General features: G+C 36.9%; 1 protein-coding gene and 1 non-coding gene across 2 annotated transcripts; both read right to left on the bottom strand.

The window, feature by feature from the left end:
- Window positions 1-4866: 4866 nt before the first annotated feature.
- Window positions 4867-5876, bottom strand: LOC141599989 (uncharacterized). The gene is made up of 4 exons (XM_074420138.1): window positions 5868-5876; window positions 5547-5705; window positions 5332-5448; window positions 4867-5229 (listed from the first exon to the last, which is right to left on the bottom strand). Exons 1-4 carry the CDS (start codon window positions 5874-5876, stop codon window positions 4867-4869), a joined length of 648 nt encoding a protein of 215 aa, XP_074276239.1.
- An 11024-nt stretch (window positions 5877-16900) lies between these two features.
- TRNAA-UGC (transfer RNA alanine (anticodon UGC)) lies at window positions 16901-16973 on the bottom strand. The gene has a single exon. It is a non-coding gene; the product is annotated as a tRNA-Ala (tRNA).
- Window positions 16974-18936: the final 1963 nt, after the last annotated feature.

The raw sequence follows: 18936 nt of genomic DNA, 5'->3' as shown, positions 1-18936 counted from the left end.
TATGTGTTTGGTTGACAAAATTGAAGGTTTGATACCCATACCGCAAACCCATGAGGTATGGGTTTCTCATACCCAGGGAGGGGGGTGGGTATGAGATTGATACCCATGGTATCAAATTACAAATATTAAAAAGTGATAAAAACAATTGTAAAAAAATCATTTTATATATTTATTTGATTAAATTTTCTCTACATGATTTAATAGTATAAAAATTATTATTAAAAATATTGTATTTTGAAGAGTTTTTAGCTTTGATTAGTTTCTAACCCCATACCCCCAAAATTGAACCAAACACAAGGTATGAGGTATCAAGTTCCAACCCGATACCACCCAGGTATGATTCCCGATTCCAAACCCTTACCCACGCATGAACCAAACACCCCCTTACTTTTAAGTAGGAATCTTTAGTTTTTTCGTATTAGAGCGGTTTATGGAATCGTCCCGTCCATTGAGCTTGACCCATCCGACCCACAAAATGAGCGAGTATGCAAAAGGCATTCTAAGAAAATTACAAAGGCCCGGCCTACTAACTCATCCCAACCTGCTAACCCACTTATTCGTGGCCTTGTTGGACAAACATTTTAACGTGAGTCTGGTTCGTGTCTGGCCCAAACTCGCTTTTATAAATTGGGCCTATGTTCGATTATTCTCAAATATTGGGCTTAACATTTTTGTTTATTCTATACAAATATTGTGTTTAACATATTTCTTTTTTCCCGTCACCTTTTCAGGCAGTGTAATGACCTTACACACTAATTACGTGAGTCGTTTCCAACGTATTTTGACATCACTCATATATACTTCAAAAAACACACTTAACTACAGAGTTCCTAGCACATGAACAATTAGAAAAAAGTGCACTTTATCAATATGATCTAAGTAGTTCAATCAATACTTTTAAACACTCATTTATGCTTCATATATATAACCATTCTCCTTGTACATCTTAGTTATTAAATTTGATATGCTCAAAGCAAATTTAAATGATAATGCATATTTAATTAAATAAAGTTCAAATAGTTTAGCACATGGGTGGCGATTTAATCCTAGACTATACATATGTGATATGTGAAAGGAAAAAGAAAGCCGTACAATTTAGTATGATCTTTGACCTATAATTCCATTTATTCCTAACAAATCAAATTAATTTAAAAAAAAAAAAAAAAAAAACATGCACATTAGTTTTGTAAGGAATCGTAATTAATTAAATCTTGGAGCATCAAAATGTAGAAGTAGGACTAACTAATAAGGAATAATCAAATATTCCCACCTCCATTATAAAAGCCTATGTAGTATAATTAAGCTCCTAAGAAACACAAGCCAAAGACACAAACATTATTACCATACTATATTTATCACTAATCGCAAAATATAACATGGGATCAAATGCTTCCACCTTTAGTGAAAGAGAGAAAGCAAAGGCAATTGCAACTCCTCATGCCTACGTCCGCTCTGATGGACAACAGAGCGGACGTGGGCGGATTAACGTCTCACCGGAGAAAGGCGAGATGGTGGCCGATAATCGTAATTATAAGAACTTGAATGAAGATCAATCTAATGTAATTGAAATAATTAGGCCGGTTGCATTGCTTAATCACTCGGCTCACATCAATCGGGTAATCTCATTCCATTCTACTGCGGGTTGGAGAGAATACTTTCAAGCCTCTAAGCACTCAGATAAACTGGTAAGTCAGTATAATGATATAGTCGATATAAAGGTTACATGACTCAACATTATCGACTGACTAATAAAATATTTTTTTGGTATAAAAGGAGCCACACACAAATATGTTGGTGACGGGAACTAAACCTAAGTCATAAGTATATATCACCCCTCATGACTCTACCAGTTATGCTAGCTGACATCTACCTAATTTAGATATAATCAATATAAAATTTGTCACGTGACTCAATAACATGATTGACTAATAAAATTAACCTACCAACTTACGTCATAAGAAATTGAAACTAGGGTACAATGTTATACGTTGCATGAGTAATGTATAAACTTGCGATTGATGTTATTAAATATGTAGAAAAAATTGTATCGAGAATTACATCGTCTCTTTATCTAACACGCTTTTATACAGATTGTGATATTCTTCTCGGCATCATGGTGTGGATTCTGCCGGTACATGGAGCCCATCCTCGACGACTTTACTACTCAGTACACTGACGTTGAGATCCACAAGATCGACGTGGATGAGTTATTTGTACGACCCTTCTTAACTCGAAAAATTCTAATGTTGGAAAAAAGATTAATGTGTAATATTATATATCATGTTTTTTCTATATAATTTATTGCTGATGATTTGATCTTTGAATTAATTGAAAACAGGAGATATCGCGGGAGTTTAGAGTAACGGTCATGCCTACGTTCTTGTTCATCAAGAGAGGAAAAGAAGTTGATAAGGTCATCGGGACAAAGCACCAAGAGATTCGTACCAAAATTGAGAAATATAAGGCTTGATTAATCCAATGATTACGTTTTATAACATAAAAAAATTACGGGAGTATTATATTAAGTAAAACATAATGATAACGTCAGCCTAAAATATTAGTAACACCAATATTAATTACTATCTTTTTTTGTGTGTGATCGAGATAACAAATAATTAAGTACTACGAAGTTAATTAAAGTAAGTACTTGGTGACGTTCTATCATCGTTTAAAGATTTTATATAGTTTGGTTGTAGTCGATTATTGAGACTACCTTGGCGGTAGTCGTTAGTACTCTAGTGTGTATGTATTGTATTGTAACGCGCAATGTAGCAAGGGCATTGCCTAGGTATCAAGTGTGTAATTGGTTTTGAAATTAAGTTTCTAAAGTTTTGTGTGCTACCTATCATGCATGAAATTTGGCTTTAAATATATGCAAGATTTTTGTTGGTAAATTGGGTAAACCTAATTTATATACTGACATATTTGCCCTTGACTTTTGGAAGCACTGAGAGTCTGAGACCATCGAATATAAGGTACAATTGAGTCGGAATTGGAGTTGGGTAACCTAGTTTATAATGTCAATCGTAGCATGTCTCAACTAAAAGCTTATTAAAAATACAATCAGACATCGAAAATTTGTTCTTTTAGATCAAAAACCTCCGAATTGAAATCAAACTAAACTAAACTGAGCTTAACTTGTATAATCGAAATTAAATTACCATGAATAACACTTAATGTGAAGAGAAATTAACTAAAAAAAACTCTTCTTTTTTTAGTTTTCTTTAAGGAACCCTACTTTTATTCGGGTCGCTTTAAATACACCATCAAAATGTCCTGGATACTTTCTTTATGTTTCATATGACTGATTTGTCCTTTAATTTTCCACCTATCAAATGCAGTTATTATAATAGAATCAGAGGTATTTTTGTCCATTACTTATAATTGGAGTGTCCCGACAATTTTCATAAGTGTATTTATACGCACCCTTTTATTCTTATTATGGGCCACTTAATGCATGACTAGAAGACTAGAATAAATAACACTCAATCAAGATAAGTAGTAGCTCAATTATTTCACATAAATTATATTCAACATTACAATGCATCTAACATAACAACAGAACATTTTCTTTTTAGTCTTCCCTAAGATGACATTTGTCATACCCCTCCAAAAGAAAATAATAGTGATCTTAGAAAGAGGCATATATATCAACATAGGCCCAAAAATATTTTAAAAAAATGCTATATGAATATAATATTGTTTCTTAATGTTAGCACTTAATCCTTATCCAATAAGATGCTCTTGTTTTGAAGAATTTTGATAATTTGTAAATCATTGGAGTGTTTAATGAGCTAGTGGAGAATTTTGCAAAAAGAAATTAGGAACATAATAAATTTTATAAAGAAACGTAGGGGAATATAATCAAGATTTTAACTGTAAGATTGCACATAAGCCTTGGTTGTACCGGTCGAGAAGGAGAAAGAGTGTCTACTTACTTTACAATTCAAGAATATTCTATCCCAAAATTAATTGACAATAGATGGAGTAACCCTTCGGGTAATAAGTTATATCACTCTTCTCTTCACATTAACGTTATAATATATTGACCAGCATCCAAAATCTGCACAAATATCAACAAGATTATATAGTACTCTGTAGGTGCTTATAATTAGACCTGGCAAAAGCAACCCGACCCGATTGACCCGACCCGAAAAAGCTGACCCGAGACCCGAAGTGACCCGAACTACATCACCCGAATGTGACCCGAAAACCCGAATGGACCCGACCCGACCCGAACATGACCCGAGCTTCCTTGACCCGTACTGGCCCGACCCGAAAATGACCCGATCCAGAACCACTAAACCCGAAAATGACCCGATAAAATAATACTCTAATTGAACCGAAAAGACTGTGTTTGGTCGCCAATTTAGCGACTGTGTTTGGTCGCCAATTTAGCGACTGTCATTAGTCGCCTTTTTACAAGCCACGTCACCTCCAAATCTTCAGGATTGGCGACGGTTTTTGGTCGCCATTTTGGCGACTGTTTTTGGTCGCCATTTTGGCGACTGTTTCCCGTCGCCAAATTGCCCAGTATCCGTCGCCAATGACCCGAAAATTAATTCATGATCAGAAACTTAGCGACGGTTTCCCGTCGCCAATTGCCCAGTATCCGTCGCCAAATTTACATTTTTTTTAGCCTAAAAATCGTTTTTGACCTAGCCAAATACGTAAAAACCTGCAAATAAACCAACACTTCCAGCAGAGAACACATGGGAAGCCAACACAACCAAACTTCATAAAGAAAATCATGTTCCATACACACAACTACGAGTTTTGGTCATCTAACATTATCCGGGAATAACATGTTTTCTAAAAAACTACATAGCAGGGAAACTTGCTCCCGCTCCACTACCACCTCCATAATTAGGATCTCTCCTTTGGTTGCGGGCGCCACCCAGTGTTGCAATTGGCGAAGAAGGAGTTCATCCGGTCCATTTCCTCCTTCATCCTCCGAATTTCTTCATCTCTCTCGGCATCCCGCCTCTCCCTCTCGGCATCCTGCCTCTCCCTGGCGGCTAATTGAGCTTGGAGCACACTTACGACACTTGGGGTATAAGGTTGTTGTTGGGAGGAAATTGACCCTCTTCTTCTTGTAGGAGGGTAGAAAATCTCCTTTGCCGACCCGGCTCCATACACATCTCCTCTTTGGAACCCCTCAACAAGATCAAACCATAGCTCATTGTCATCAATTTCCGGGTTGTTCTTCCTACGGACAAGGAATTGTTCCTAAAAAATTGATAAAACATTAATGGTTAGAAGTTACTTATCTAAAAATTGATAAAACATATACTTTAACACATTAAGAAATTTTTATTTTTTGACACTTACATATAACTGTTGATCTTTTTCCTTCGCCAAGATCAACTTGCCCTTGCTTGTCTTCTTTGCGTGAGTGTCAACAAAGAGATCAACAATCGTGGGTACCTTGCCCTTATTCTTCTTGGTCTTCCGGAAAAAAAATAAGGAAATTGTTACTCAAACATGATAATTAATGAGACTAAATTAGAAGACTATTAAATTAAAAGCTAAGACAAATAACTTACATCTAACACCACACGATCATGAAAAGATTGAGACCCTCCATAATGAGTAGGCTCAACTTCCGCGTCCTTATCTCCTCCTTTCCTGTTGATCTTGTTCCGGGCCGATGCTTCCTTGAACTCGGACTGCTCGGTACTTGGTATATTCCTCATATGACGAACCTATAATCAATAAAATATCAATTATTAATTAATATAGTTTCAAAATATGTAATGAATTTTAACTAATTACGGGTATTAAAAGAAACTAAATACCTTTCATGAAAGATGGCGCATTCTTCCTCTTAGACACCTTATACATGTTGTCCCTTAGCCTCTTCTTGCCAATGTCATTATACCTTTGCCAAACTAGGCGCTCAAGGTCGGATGGCAAATAGAACACACGCTACAAAAAGTAAACACATGGATGAGAAACAAATTAATAATAAGGTAATTAGAATAAATAAATTATATTTAATAAATTATATTTTATAAATAGATACCCGGAAGTTGTTGAACCACATCTCCTTATCTTCATCAGTAGCGTTACTCCAACAAGTAACGCCGTGTGTCATGTTCTCTTGGGTGCTATTAGTCACACCACGAACAACTTTTTGACTTCTAAACCTGAAATCAAACATGTTAAAAACATAATTATATAGGAAAACAAAAATAATGTATAATTAACATATGTCTAAAAAAAGTCATTTATTACTAAATAAAAAAATTACAAACTAGAATGAATAAAAAATTACCAAAGACCATTCGGATCAAGGATCATCCTGCCGTCAGTTGATCGGGGTATAGCAACCTCCTCCTCCTCCTCACTCACCTCCGTAGTAGAACGGTCAACGTCCTCCTCCTGCTCTCGGGAGCTACTACCTCCCTCACTATAGCCTCCGCGCTGCCTACCTCCTCCACGAGCCATGTGTACTACAATTGAATAAAAAGTGTTAGCAAATATTACAGGATAATTATTATAAGATACAAAAAAATAAAACCTAATAAACAGATATAAAATAAAAAATAAAACGCTAATAATTGTTTCCAAATTTTGATATGTATACTTTCAATACCTTCTCTTACTCATCATCATCATCATCTTCTTCTTCTTCGTCTTCTTCTTCTTCTTCTTCTTCTTCTTCTTCTTCTTCTTCTTCTTCTTCTTCCTCCTCTTCTTCTTCTTCCCCCTCTTCTATCCCATCCCTCTCCTTATCATTCTCTTCTTCCTCTTCTAACTCCTCCTCCGCTTCTATCTCATTTGCATAAATAATTTCATCATGATCAATGGGACAAATCTGTTTCGATACAACCTTTTCTTGGAAAAAGATGTATCAACACGATCGTGCCTTTGTTTTAAAAACGGCCCACCATTGCTTTTGTTGTCTATCATTACTTGTGCTCGGAAGAGATGTAAAATAAACTTGATGAGCTTGTTGTGCAAGTATAAATGGGTCATATTGAGAGTAGGTTCGAGTATGATTCACTTCCACGAGTTTGTAACGATCATGGACTCTCGTTCCAGCTACGGAATTATCCCTCCATTGAATCTTGAATAAGACGGTTTTTTAACTCTGATCCCGGCCATTGTAGCACAACTCAAAGATATCCTCTAATATGCCATAATATTCATTGCCATCAAGAGAAGAAATAGTAACGCCGTAGTTGCATTTAGCCTTACTTTTGCCATAGTCAAATGTTTGAAACTTAAACCCATTAACTGAATATCGATTCCACGTCACAACCTTTCGAGAAGGACCCAAAGCCAAGCTTCTTATCACATCATCTTGAATATTTAGCTTACATACATGCTTCCGAAACCAGGCTGGAAATTGATCCTCATGCTTATGCCAAACATCCTCTCTGTTCACATTTGGGTGTTCTTTAATGAAATCTGTCACAAATTGAGCTTCATATGGCTCCAAAACCTCACAATTAGATAGCACATAAAGGTGGGCACGGTTATACTCCTTGTCATCCAAAAATCTTGTTCCCCAGTGATGAACACCCTATTTCATCCCGCATTTGGAAACACTTGGGTATACTTGTGTCTAGTTCATCCGCTTCATCAATATTCAAGTATTTTGCTTTGGTCTCAATATGTTTTTCAAAATAAAGAGAGCAAAAATTGGCAATCTCTTCCGTTAGGTAGGCATTGCATATAGAACCTTCCACATGAGCTTTATTACCAATTTTTTTCTTCACATGATTTAGAAACCTTTCGAAAGGATACATCCACCTATATTGGACGGGTCCACCAACTTTAGCTTCATATGGCAAATGGATAGGTAGATGCTCCATCGAATTGAAAAAAGAAGGCGGAAATATCATCTCAAGTTTACACAAAATTTCTGGTATTTGGTCTTCTAAACGACTCATGTCCTCAACTGATATCGTGGAGGAACATAAATCTCTAAAAAATTGACTTATTTCTGTAACTGCATTCCAAACTGTAGTCGGGAGTAAATTTTTAAAAGTCACGGGTAATAAGCGCTCCATGAAAACATGACAATCATGACTTTTCAACCCTTTCAACTTCAATTCCTTCAAATCAACACAACGGCTCAAATCGGAAGCATATCCATCGGGAAACTTCAAGTTTCCTATCCAATCGCACAATACCTTTCTTTGAGCTTTGTCAAGAGTAAATATGGCTTTTGGTTTAGCCTCATCCTTATGAATATGAAGTTTAGGACGATCACAAAATTTCTTCAATTCTATTCTTGAATTAATATCATCACGTGTCTTTCCTTTTACATCCATAATCGTATGAATAAGTAACTCAAAGAAGTTCTTCTCTATGTGCATCACATCCAAATTGTGTCCGATCAACATTGTTTTCCAAAGAGGGAAGCTCCCAAAAATACTTCTTTTAAACCAACCATTTTTTTCTTTTTCAACTCTTTAAACTCTTCTTGGTCCATCGACGAGTTGATGGCAAATCACGTCTGACCTCCCATATCTCATCCCCTTGAGTCGAACCAGGAGCATTGTCACGCACCTCCTTACCTTTTAAGAAAGATTTCTTGTTCTCTCTATGAATATGTCCATCCGGTAAGAAACATCTATGACAATCAAACCAACTAATTTTTTTGGAATTAGGAAGATAAAATGCTTTACTCCTATCCATGCAATAAGGACATGCCTTTCGCCCAGCGGTTACCCATCCTGATAGCATACCATATGCGGGAAAATCATTTATAGTCCATAACAATGACGCTCTTAGTTGGAAATTTTGCTTCTTCGACACATCAAATGTTTCTACACCAACTTTCCACAAATACTTCAGTTCCTCCACCAACGGTTGTAAATAAACATCCAGATGGTTTTTGGGTTATCAGGACCGGGAATAAGTAAAGAGAGGAAAATAAATTGTCTTTTCAGACAAAGCCAAGGAGGTAAGTTGTACGGCGTGGTCATTACGGGCCAACACGAGTACTTTCTACCAAACTGACCAAAAGGGTCAAACTCATCCGTACACAAGCCAAGTCTCACATTGCGAGGTTCCTCGGCAAAATCGGGATATAACCTATCAAAACGCTTCCACTCCTCCCCGTCACTCGGATGACACATCTTTCCTGGTGTACGAGGATTTTCTTTGTGCCATCTCATTTGGTTGGCAAGATTTTTCGTGGCATACATTCTTTGAAGTCTAGGAGCTAATGGAAAATAAATTAATGTGTTTTCTGATATTGGTTTCTTTCTCTTTCCACTCCTTTTATTACCCTTCTTCCCCTTCAAAACAATATTTCCTTCACTTGTCTCATATATATCTCTTTGACATTTCTTACATTTGTCAAATAAAGCATCATCTTTCCAAAAAAGCATACATCCTTTAGGACATGCATCAATCTTTTCATGTGGAAGCTTAAGACCTTTGACCACTTTCTTGGTATTATAGAAATTTCGGGTCATAACATTATTATCGGGTATAACATCCTCAACCAACGTAGCAATACTATCAACGGCTTTAAATGGCATATTATACTCACATTTTAAAGAAACTATCCTGGATGCAACTTGTAACAATGTCATTCTACTCCCCTCATATAAGGTTTTTTCGGAAGCACTTAGCATGTCAAAAAAGGCTTTTGCTCTTGGGTTTGGTTGTTCTTCATCAATCATTGGTACACGGTCGTCATTAATGAAATCATTAGACTGAAAGGCATCAAGTACCATTTCTCTATATGGGTTCTCATTTTGTTGGATTTGAGGCTCTTCGGGATAATATTTTTCTCCATGTGAGATCCAATTGTAGTAGTTTGGAAAAAAACCATTTGTAACAAGATGCTCTTCTACTTCAATGTCAAATAAATATTTTAAGTTTTTACATTTAGTACAAGGACACCTAAGTTTATGTTGTTCCAAATCATATGAATCTTGACATCTAGCAAATTCAATAAATCCACGAACTCCCTTTACAAATCTAGCGATAGGACGTTTCTTCTTATCTACTCTTTCTTCGTACATTCAGCTACGTTCAGATCTCTTCATTTTAATCTATAAGCAATATATAGCAAACTAACCATTTTAAATAATAATATTTAATTTCAACAAAAAAAACAATGGTTATCTCATCCTCCATTTTATGCTAATTTCAAGATTTCAATTGGGTCATTATCACTCCAACCTAAACCCATCAATGTACGTTTCAAGTCACTAGCAAACACACATTTGTGATTTATTAATGAAAAAATTCGCGCACAATTCCCCTTAGTTCTCCAAATACACAATGTGGAAAAGATACATATTCCACATATGTATTCAGAGAACACTGGAGAAAATTGCAACCAAATTCTTTTCTCATTAATAAAATCACAACTATGTGTTTACTACCTAAGTGACTTGAAACGTACAAAGACAGTCCCAAAATGGGGACTATTCAAGAATTGCTCCTAATGAGTAATTCTTGAACGGGTACTAGGTCATTATATATTAAACAAGTTGTCAAAATTATAAGGCAAATTTATACAATCCCCTAATCAAATGACATTACTAATTTAACAAATTTATACATCATGCTCATTCTAACTTAATTTCGTTAATTATAAGGCAAATTTATACAATCCTAACATTATACTACCTTCATAAAACTATACTACCTTCAACAATACTACTTCAATATTACTAAAACTAAGTTACTACCTTCAATAATACTAATATTATCAAGATAACCTTCAATTACATCCCCTAATCAAATCACATTACTAATTTAACAAAAACCCCAATTTCTAACCCTAACTCAAATTAATTAACAAAAATGCTAATTAAATTACAACTACATACATTAATAAGCATCACTAATGTATAAATTACAACTAGATACTAAATAAGCATCACAACTTAAACAAAATATGAAGGATTGAAGTAATTAAATCAATTTGAGTCGAAAACAAACCTTTATTAAAAAGAAAAACAAAGGGTCGGTAGTGATGTGGTGATGTGGTGTGCGGATGGCGGCGGCGAGTGGTGGCGTCTGGTGGTCGTTGTAGTTGGTGGTGGCGTCGGGTCGTCGGGTTTCTTGTAGCTTTTTTTTTTGGTTGATGATAGAATGAATGAAGGGGGACGGGGTGAAGAAACTGGCAAAAAAAAATTAACAGGCGATTGGCGACCGTTTTTGGTCGCCAAATTGGCGACCGTTTTTGGTCGCCAAATTGGCGACGGGTATTGGTCGCCAAATTTGGCGACTGTTTTCCGGTCGCCAAATTGGATAATATTCGGTCGCCCTTGGATTTCATACGGATTTTTGGATAAAAAGCTACAGTCGCCAAATTGGCGACTATTTTCCGTCGCCCGAGTTTTTTTATCTGTCGCCAAATTGGTGACTGTAGCTTGTCTGTCGCCTTTGTCTTGTTTTCATGTAGTGGACCTTACACACTAATTACGTGAGCCGTTTCCAACGTATTTTGACATCACTCATATATACTTCAAAAAACACACTTAACTACAGAGTTCCTAGCACATGAACAATTAGAAAAAAGTGCACTTTATCAATATGATCTAAGTAGTTCAATCAATACTTTTAAACACTCATTTATGCTTCATATATATAACCATTCTCCTTGTACATCTTAGTTATTAAATTTGATATGCTCAAAGCAAATTTAAATGATAATGCATATTTAATTAAATAAAGTTCAAATAGTTTAGCACATGGGTGGCGATTTAATCCTAGACTATACATATGTGATATGTGAAAGGAAAAAGAAAGCCGTACAATTTAGTATGATCTTTGACCTATAATTCCATTTATTCCTAACAAATCAAATTAATTTAAAAAAAAAAAAAACATGCACATTAGTTTTGGAAGGAATCGTAATTAATTAAATCTTGGAGCATCAAAATGTAGAAGTAGGACTAACTAATAAGGAATAATCAAATATTCCCACCTCCATTATAAAAGCCTATGTAGTATAATTAAGCTCCTAAGAAACACAAGCCAAAGACACAAACATTATTACCATACTATATTTATCACTAATCACAAAATATAACATGGGATCAAATGCTTCCACCTTTAGTGAAAGAGAGAAAGCAAAGGCAATTGCAACTCCTCATGCCTACGTCCTGTTAGGGTGCAAACCCTTGTCCCACATCGGTAGAATAAAGATGGAAGATCATCTTTATAAGTGTCCAGAAAATATAATAGTACGAGGCCTTTTGGGAAGGAGCCCAAGAGTAAATCCGTGAGGGCTTGACCCAAAGCGGACAATATCGTACTATTATGGACAATGGACACAGTTGCAGCAGAGGCCCAACATGGGATATTCACGCTTCCTCACAACACGTCCGCTCTGATGGACAACAGAGCGGACGTGGGCGGATTAACGTCTCACCGGAGAAAGGCGAGATGGTGGCCGATAATCGTAATTATAAGAACTTGAATGAAGATCAATCTAATGTAATTGAAATAATTAGGCCGGTTGCATTGCTTAATCACTCGGCTCACATCAATCGGGTAATCTCATTCCATTCTACTGCGGGTTGGAGAGAATACTTTCAAGCCTCTAAGCACTCAGATAAACTGGTAAGTCAGTATAATGATATAGTCGATATAAAGGTTACATGACTCAACATTATCAACTGACTAATAAAATATTTTTTTGGTATAAAAGGAGCCACACACAAATATGTTGGTGACGGGAACTAAACCTAAGTCATAAGTATATATCACCCTTCATGACTCTACCAGTTATGCTAGCTGACATCTACCTAATTTAGATATAATCAATATAAAATTCGTCACGTGACTCAATAACATGATTGACTAATAAAATTAACCTACCAACTTACGTCATAAGAAATTGAAACTAGGGTACAATGTTATACGTAATACGTTGCATGAGTAATGTATAAACTTGCGATTGATGTTATTAAATATGTAGAAAAAATTGTATCGAGAATTACATCGTCTCTTTATCTAACGCACTTTTATACAGATTGTGATATTCTTCTCTGCATCATGGTGTGGATTCTGCCGGTACATGGAGCCCATCCTCGACGACTTTACTACTCAGTACACTGACGTTGAGATCCACAAGATCGACGTGGATGAGTTATTTGTACGACCCTTCTTAACTCGAAAAATTCTAATGTTGGAAAAAAGATTAATGTGTAATATTATATATCATGTTTTTTCTATATAATTTATTGCTGATGATTTGATCTTTGAATTAAATGAAAACAGGAGATATCGCGGGAGTTTAGAGTAACGGTCATGCCTACGTTCTTGTTCATCAAGAGAGGAAAAGAAGTTGATAAGGTCATCGGGACAAAGCACCAAGAGATTCGTACCAAAATTGAGAAATATAAGGCTTGATTAATCCAATGATTACGTTTTATAACATAAAAAAATTACGGGAGTATTATATTAAGTAAAACATAATGATAACGTCAGCCTAAAATATTAGTAACACCAATATTAATTACTATCTTTTTTTTGTGTGTGATCGAGATAACAAATAATTAAGTACTACGAAGTTAATTAAAGTAAGTACTTGGTGACGTTCTATCATCGTTTAAAGATTTTATATAGTTTGGTTGTAGTCGATTATTGAGACTACCTTGGCGGTAGTCGTTAGTACTCTAGTGTGTATGTATTGTATTGTAACGCGCAATGTAGCAAGGGCATTGCCTAGGTATCAAGTGTGTAATTGGTTTTGAAATTAAGTTTCTAAAGTTTTGTGTGCTACCTATCATGCATGAAATTTGGCTTTAAATATATGCAAGATTTTTGTTGGTAAATTGGGTAAACCTAATTTATATACTGACATATTTGCCCTTGACTTTTGGAAGCACTGAGAGTCTGAGACCATCGAATATAAGGTACAATTGAGTCGGAATTGGAGTTGGGTAACCTAGTTTATAATGTCAATCGTAGCATGTCTCAACTAAAAGCTTATTAAAAAATACAATCAGACACTGAAAATTTGTTCTTTTAGATCAAAAACCTCCGAATTGAAATCAAACTAAACTAAACTGAGCTTAACTTGTATAATCGAAATTAAATTACCATGAATAACACTTAATGTGAAGAGAAATTAACTAAAAAAACTCTTCTTTTTTTAGTTTTCTTTAAGGAACCCTACTTTTATTCGGGTCGCTTTAAATACACCATCAAAATGTCCTGGATACTTTCTTTATGTTTCATATGACTGATTTGTCCTTTAATTTCCCACCTATCAAATGCAGTTATTATAATAGAATCAGAGGTATTTTTGTCCATTACTTATAATTGGAGTGTCCCGACAATTTTCATAAGTGTATTTATACGCACCCTTTTATTCTTATTATGGGCCACTTAATGCATGACTAGAAGACTAGAATAAATAACACTCAATCAAGATAAGTAGTAGCTCAATTATTTCACATAAATTATATTCAACAAAACAATGCATCTAACATAACAACAGAACATTTTCTTTTTAGTCTTCCCTAAGATGACATTTGTCATACCCCTCCAAAAGAAAATAATAGTGATCTTAGAAAGAGGCATATATATCAACATAGGCCCAAAAATATTTTAAAAAAATGCTATATGAATATAATATTGTTTCTTAATATTAGCACTTAATCCTTATCCAATAAGATGCTCTTGTTTTGAAGAATTTTGATAATTTGTAAATCATTGGAGTGTTTAATGAGCTAGTGGAGAATTTTGCAAAAAGAAATTAGGAACATAATAAATTTTATAAAGAAACGTAGGGGAATATAATCAAGATTTTAACTGTAAGATTGCACATAAGCCTTGGTTGTACCGGTCGAGAAGGAGAAAGAGTGTCTACTTACTTTACAATTCAAGAATATTCTATCCCAAAATTAATTGACAATAGATGGAGTAACCCTTCGGGTTATAAGTTATATCACTCTTCTCTTCACATTAATGTTATAATATATTGACCAGCATCCAAAATCTGCACAAATATCAACAAGATTATATAGTACTCTGTAGGTGCTTATAATTCACAAATTATTGTGGGTACAACAAAAACAAACCACCTGGACATCCCTCTAACCAAAATCATCTCAGGAGACAGCAGAGACCTATGCTCAACACATACTCGATACAAAAAACTAGTCGTAAAAACTATCCCGTGGGGAAGGGGACAGGACACCCCAACCCACCAGGTATTTATTAAAAGGAACAACAAAGGAAAACAACTCCACAGACACGGCTTCAACATCAAATGAAAGTGGATCCCACCGCATCCGACCCGAACCAACAACACCGCCCAAGCACCCAGCAGCCCACACCACCATACCACACTCATCACAAAACAAACAAGCCCACCCAAGAACACAGACCGGAGACGGAACCAACGGACTAAGCGAACCCCAATCCGATGAACCGAACAAGGCTGACTCCAAACACACCCAGAACAAAACCCGATACCACACAAAATTCCCCAGGACCATCGACCTACATGCAACTAGATCAACCATAAAGGACACCGCAATAACACAAACCCGACCCGACAAAGGAACCATCCGGCGGGGAGAAAGGATGAAACACCACGTTGATAACACATTTAACAGCTGACACTTCAAATCTCCGAGTTGGAAGCATATCAACAACAAATAAAAAGTCTCATCGTCAACCTTCAAAAAGACCGATGAGACCCAAAACACTACCCAAAAAAACACAAAAACTAACAAGAAGATCATGACACACCGACGCAACTCAACCAAACACCAAAAACCAATAGGTAGATTTCTACCAGGGAGGGGGGAAGGGGCGAGGGGAAGGGGAGCCATCCCTGGGTTGCAAGTGAGGCTTTCAATGACAGGACAGAGACTCGTATTATCGGAAAGGACAGAAAAACAAACCAAGAAGACAGCCAACAAGATCGTCAGACGGTCCAATTAGAACCCAAAAGCCGTCAAAAACCTAAGGTCGAGGTCCTAAACGAGGGGAAGGAGCCAGCGATGAAGTGCGATCGATCACCGGAGATAGGCCTTGGGATGGCCCCATCTCCGGCGATCAGAAAGGGCAAAAAGGGAGGGCGGTGTGGGTCGGAGGATGCGGCGGAGCAGAATGAAATTAGATTTAGGGTTTTTTTTTGGGGGAAAAAAAGAGAGAGAAAAGTTAGAGAGAGAGAGAAGGTGAATTTTTATTTTTTGTGACAGTATTTTTAATCAAAAGTAAACAAATGATTGTGACGTAGAATAGTACATTTGTTGTCAAAAGTTATAAATAAAAAACGCGTACAGTCTACTAAAGAATACTGATTTATGGTTTGCATTGTTTTGTAGATGGTGATATGCTTCACGGCTTCATGGTGTTCACCATGCCGGTACATGGCACCAATTGTTGACGAATTTGCTGCTTATTATACTGATGTTGAGTTTGACAAGATTGATGTCGATGAATTATTCGTAAGGACTTTATTATCAACATTTGACTTAATTCATAAAAACCTGTCAAATATCAGCTAACATTTGCTAATTAATAAGTTGAAAAATTTATGATGTGAACAGAATGTATCACAAGAGTTCTGAGTTCAAGCACTGCCCGGATTTCTGTTCATTAGGAGAGGAAAAGAAATCGACAGAGTTACTGGAACAAGACGCGAAGAGCTTCAAAAGAAAATTGAGAAACACCGGGTTTAATTAATCATACGTTAATTATCTTATGATCGATTTAAGGATATTATGGCTTAATAATGGAGTTATATTTGATTAATGTTCTAATTCAAATGTATTTCTGTAATATATATAGTTCAGTAGTTTTTCTTTTTCGAGTTTCAAATGAACTTTATAATTCAATAATTATGATAATTTACAAGGCTTTACAGAATCACACATTCATGAAATTTACCACTATAAAAAAATTCCAAAGTAAAAGTTCTGATCGAAGATTAAAAATTAAAATAAACAAATGGAGATGCGGGGGATCGAACCCCGTGCCTCTCGCATGCAAAGCGAGCGCTCTACCATTTGAGCTACATCCCCTACTGATTATTCAATTATTCGTTATTTTAATGGTTCTAGCAACATAAATTCATTAATACGCTTTTTTTTTGTTTCAAAAATCCACTAATATGTGATAAACAAATTTTCCTTTCGATTCTCTGGCTAAAAATTTTGTGCTCCGTATTTTGTTAAAACTTGAAAACTTGATGTTTGCGCCCGTAATCCGTATTACGCAATATTTTTGTAAAAACACATTTTAAGAGGCCGACTCCACTAATTATTTCTACCAGGAATTATTTTTATTTACATAAGCTTGAATTCTTCGGTTTCTAGCTATTCCGGGTGTAATTCCGGAGCAGGATTGTGACCATTTGAGCTTGTAGAATGATGTCGTAGCTCGTCTCTTCCTTTCACTCTTTCCTGTAAAGATGAACAAACTGAGGGCTCGGCTTGGTACCGAGCGTACTCACTCCGACGCTCAAGTCAGTAAACTTAGAGAGATAAGTTGTGTGTTGAACTTGGCAAAGTATATTGTAGAGAGATAAGGGAGTTTGATACCAGATTATTCAGTTGGTTTTTCAATGAGAGATGTGGAGTATTTATAGACTTTCACCTTTTGTCACGTAGTGGCCAAGTGGCGTAGCAGGTGGAAAGACTGTCTTACCCTCGGCCGAGGAACCCATGACAGGCCGACGGGCCTGGTTGACTCCATGCCGAGGGGACTGGATGTGAGTACACGGATATGCCTCTCGGCCGGCTACTTGCCGAGCCGAGACCCAAGTGACAGGCCGACAGGCTTTGTCGGTTAGGCTGTTTTTCCTTTGACTTGTTATCTTTTAGCTTTGACCTTGGTCAATATGTTGCCTTGGTCAGCGGGTGCAGAATATGCTCCATCAATTTGCCCCCAGCGTAGTCTCTGCCGTAGTATGGACCTTCGATGCGTGTTGAGCGTATTCTGCGTATGTCGAACTTTTTCCTCGGCTTGGTCCTGTTCAGGCCGTACCATATCCCCCCTCCACATTGTTGTGTAATGGACATCGAATGTGGAAAAGAAAATGGCGCTGGCCGAGACCAAGGTTGGGAGTGCCGTGTGCTTTTGATTGCCCCCGGCCGGTGCTGCCAAGCTTGGTTGATCAGCTGGTCGTTAGCAAATAGATACCAAGGAGCGTGTCGAAGAAGATTTGTCACGGTATGTCGATTGACATTCCGTGGCTGCATGCTTGACACGTGGCCCGGTGTTGATTGGTGGACGCTTCATGGGCTTTGCTCTAATTGGTCCACTAAATGGGCTTTGCTCTATAAATAGAGCAGTGTGCCCCTCATTTTGATGTGCAAATTTCATTTTCAAGAAAAATTTCCTCTCTCTAGTTTTCGAAGAATTTTCTCTCTCTAATTTTCGAAGCGTTACTCGGCGTACCACTTTCTTTCAAGGTAAAAAACAAATTCTTCCCCAACTTTTATTTGTTAAGTATTCGTTTGCCACCAAGTCTGCTGCTGACGCTCCGGCTAGTACCTCAACCCCGGGGGGCGAACCGCCGCATCTTGATGAACAGGAGCCACTGGTTGTCACCCAAGTCGCGTTCTTCTGAGATCGACGAGAAATATCTGGAGGATTTTGATGATGATGAGGAGGAAAAGACCCAATCTGATTCAGAGAGGCCGCATTACTTGTGGCACGGCGAAGCCTGCTCGATTAAACCTGATCGCGTTTGGACGAACAAGTTCGCTTCTGTCTCCGGGCCTGAACTTTTCGAAGACCATTACAACTTCGGCAGGGGGTATAGAATTATTGTCCCTGAGGGTGATCAGGCAGTCTGTTGCCCTCCCGAAGGCTGTATAGGCGTGTATATTAGGCATCTGGAGTATGGGCTCCGTTTTCCTCTTTATGAACGCGTCTCGGCCATAATCAAAGCCATGAATGTCGCCGTGGCACAACTGCACCCGTTGGACATTACGACGATTATTGGCTTCGTATGGTTTTGTCTCTTTAAGGGGGTGGCCC

Source organism: Silene latifolia, chromosome 9 (genome assembly GCF_048544455.1).
Source record: "Silene latifolia isolate original U9 population chromosome 9, ASM4854445v1, whole genome shotgun sequence".
Lineage (NCBI taxonomy): Eukaryota > Viridiplantae > Streptophyta > Magnoliopsida > Caryophyllales > Caryophyllaceae > Silene > Silene latifolia.
This window is presented reverse-complemented; position numbering and strand designations above follow the sequence as displayed.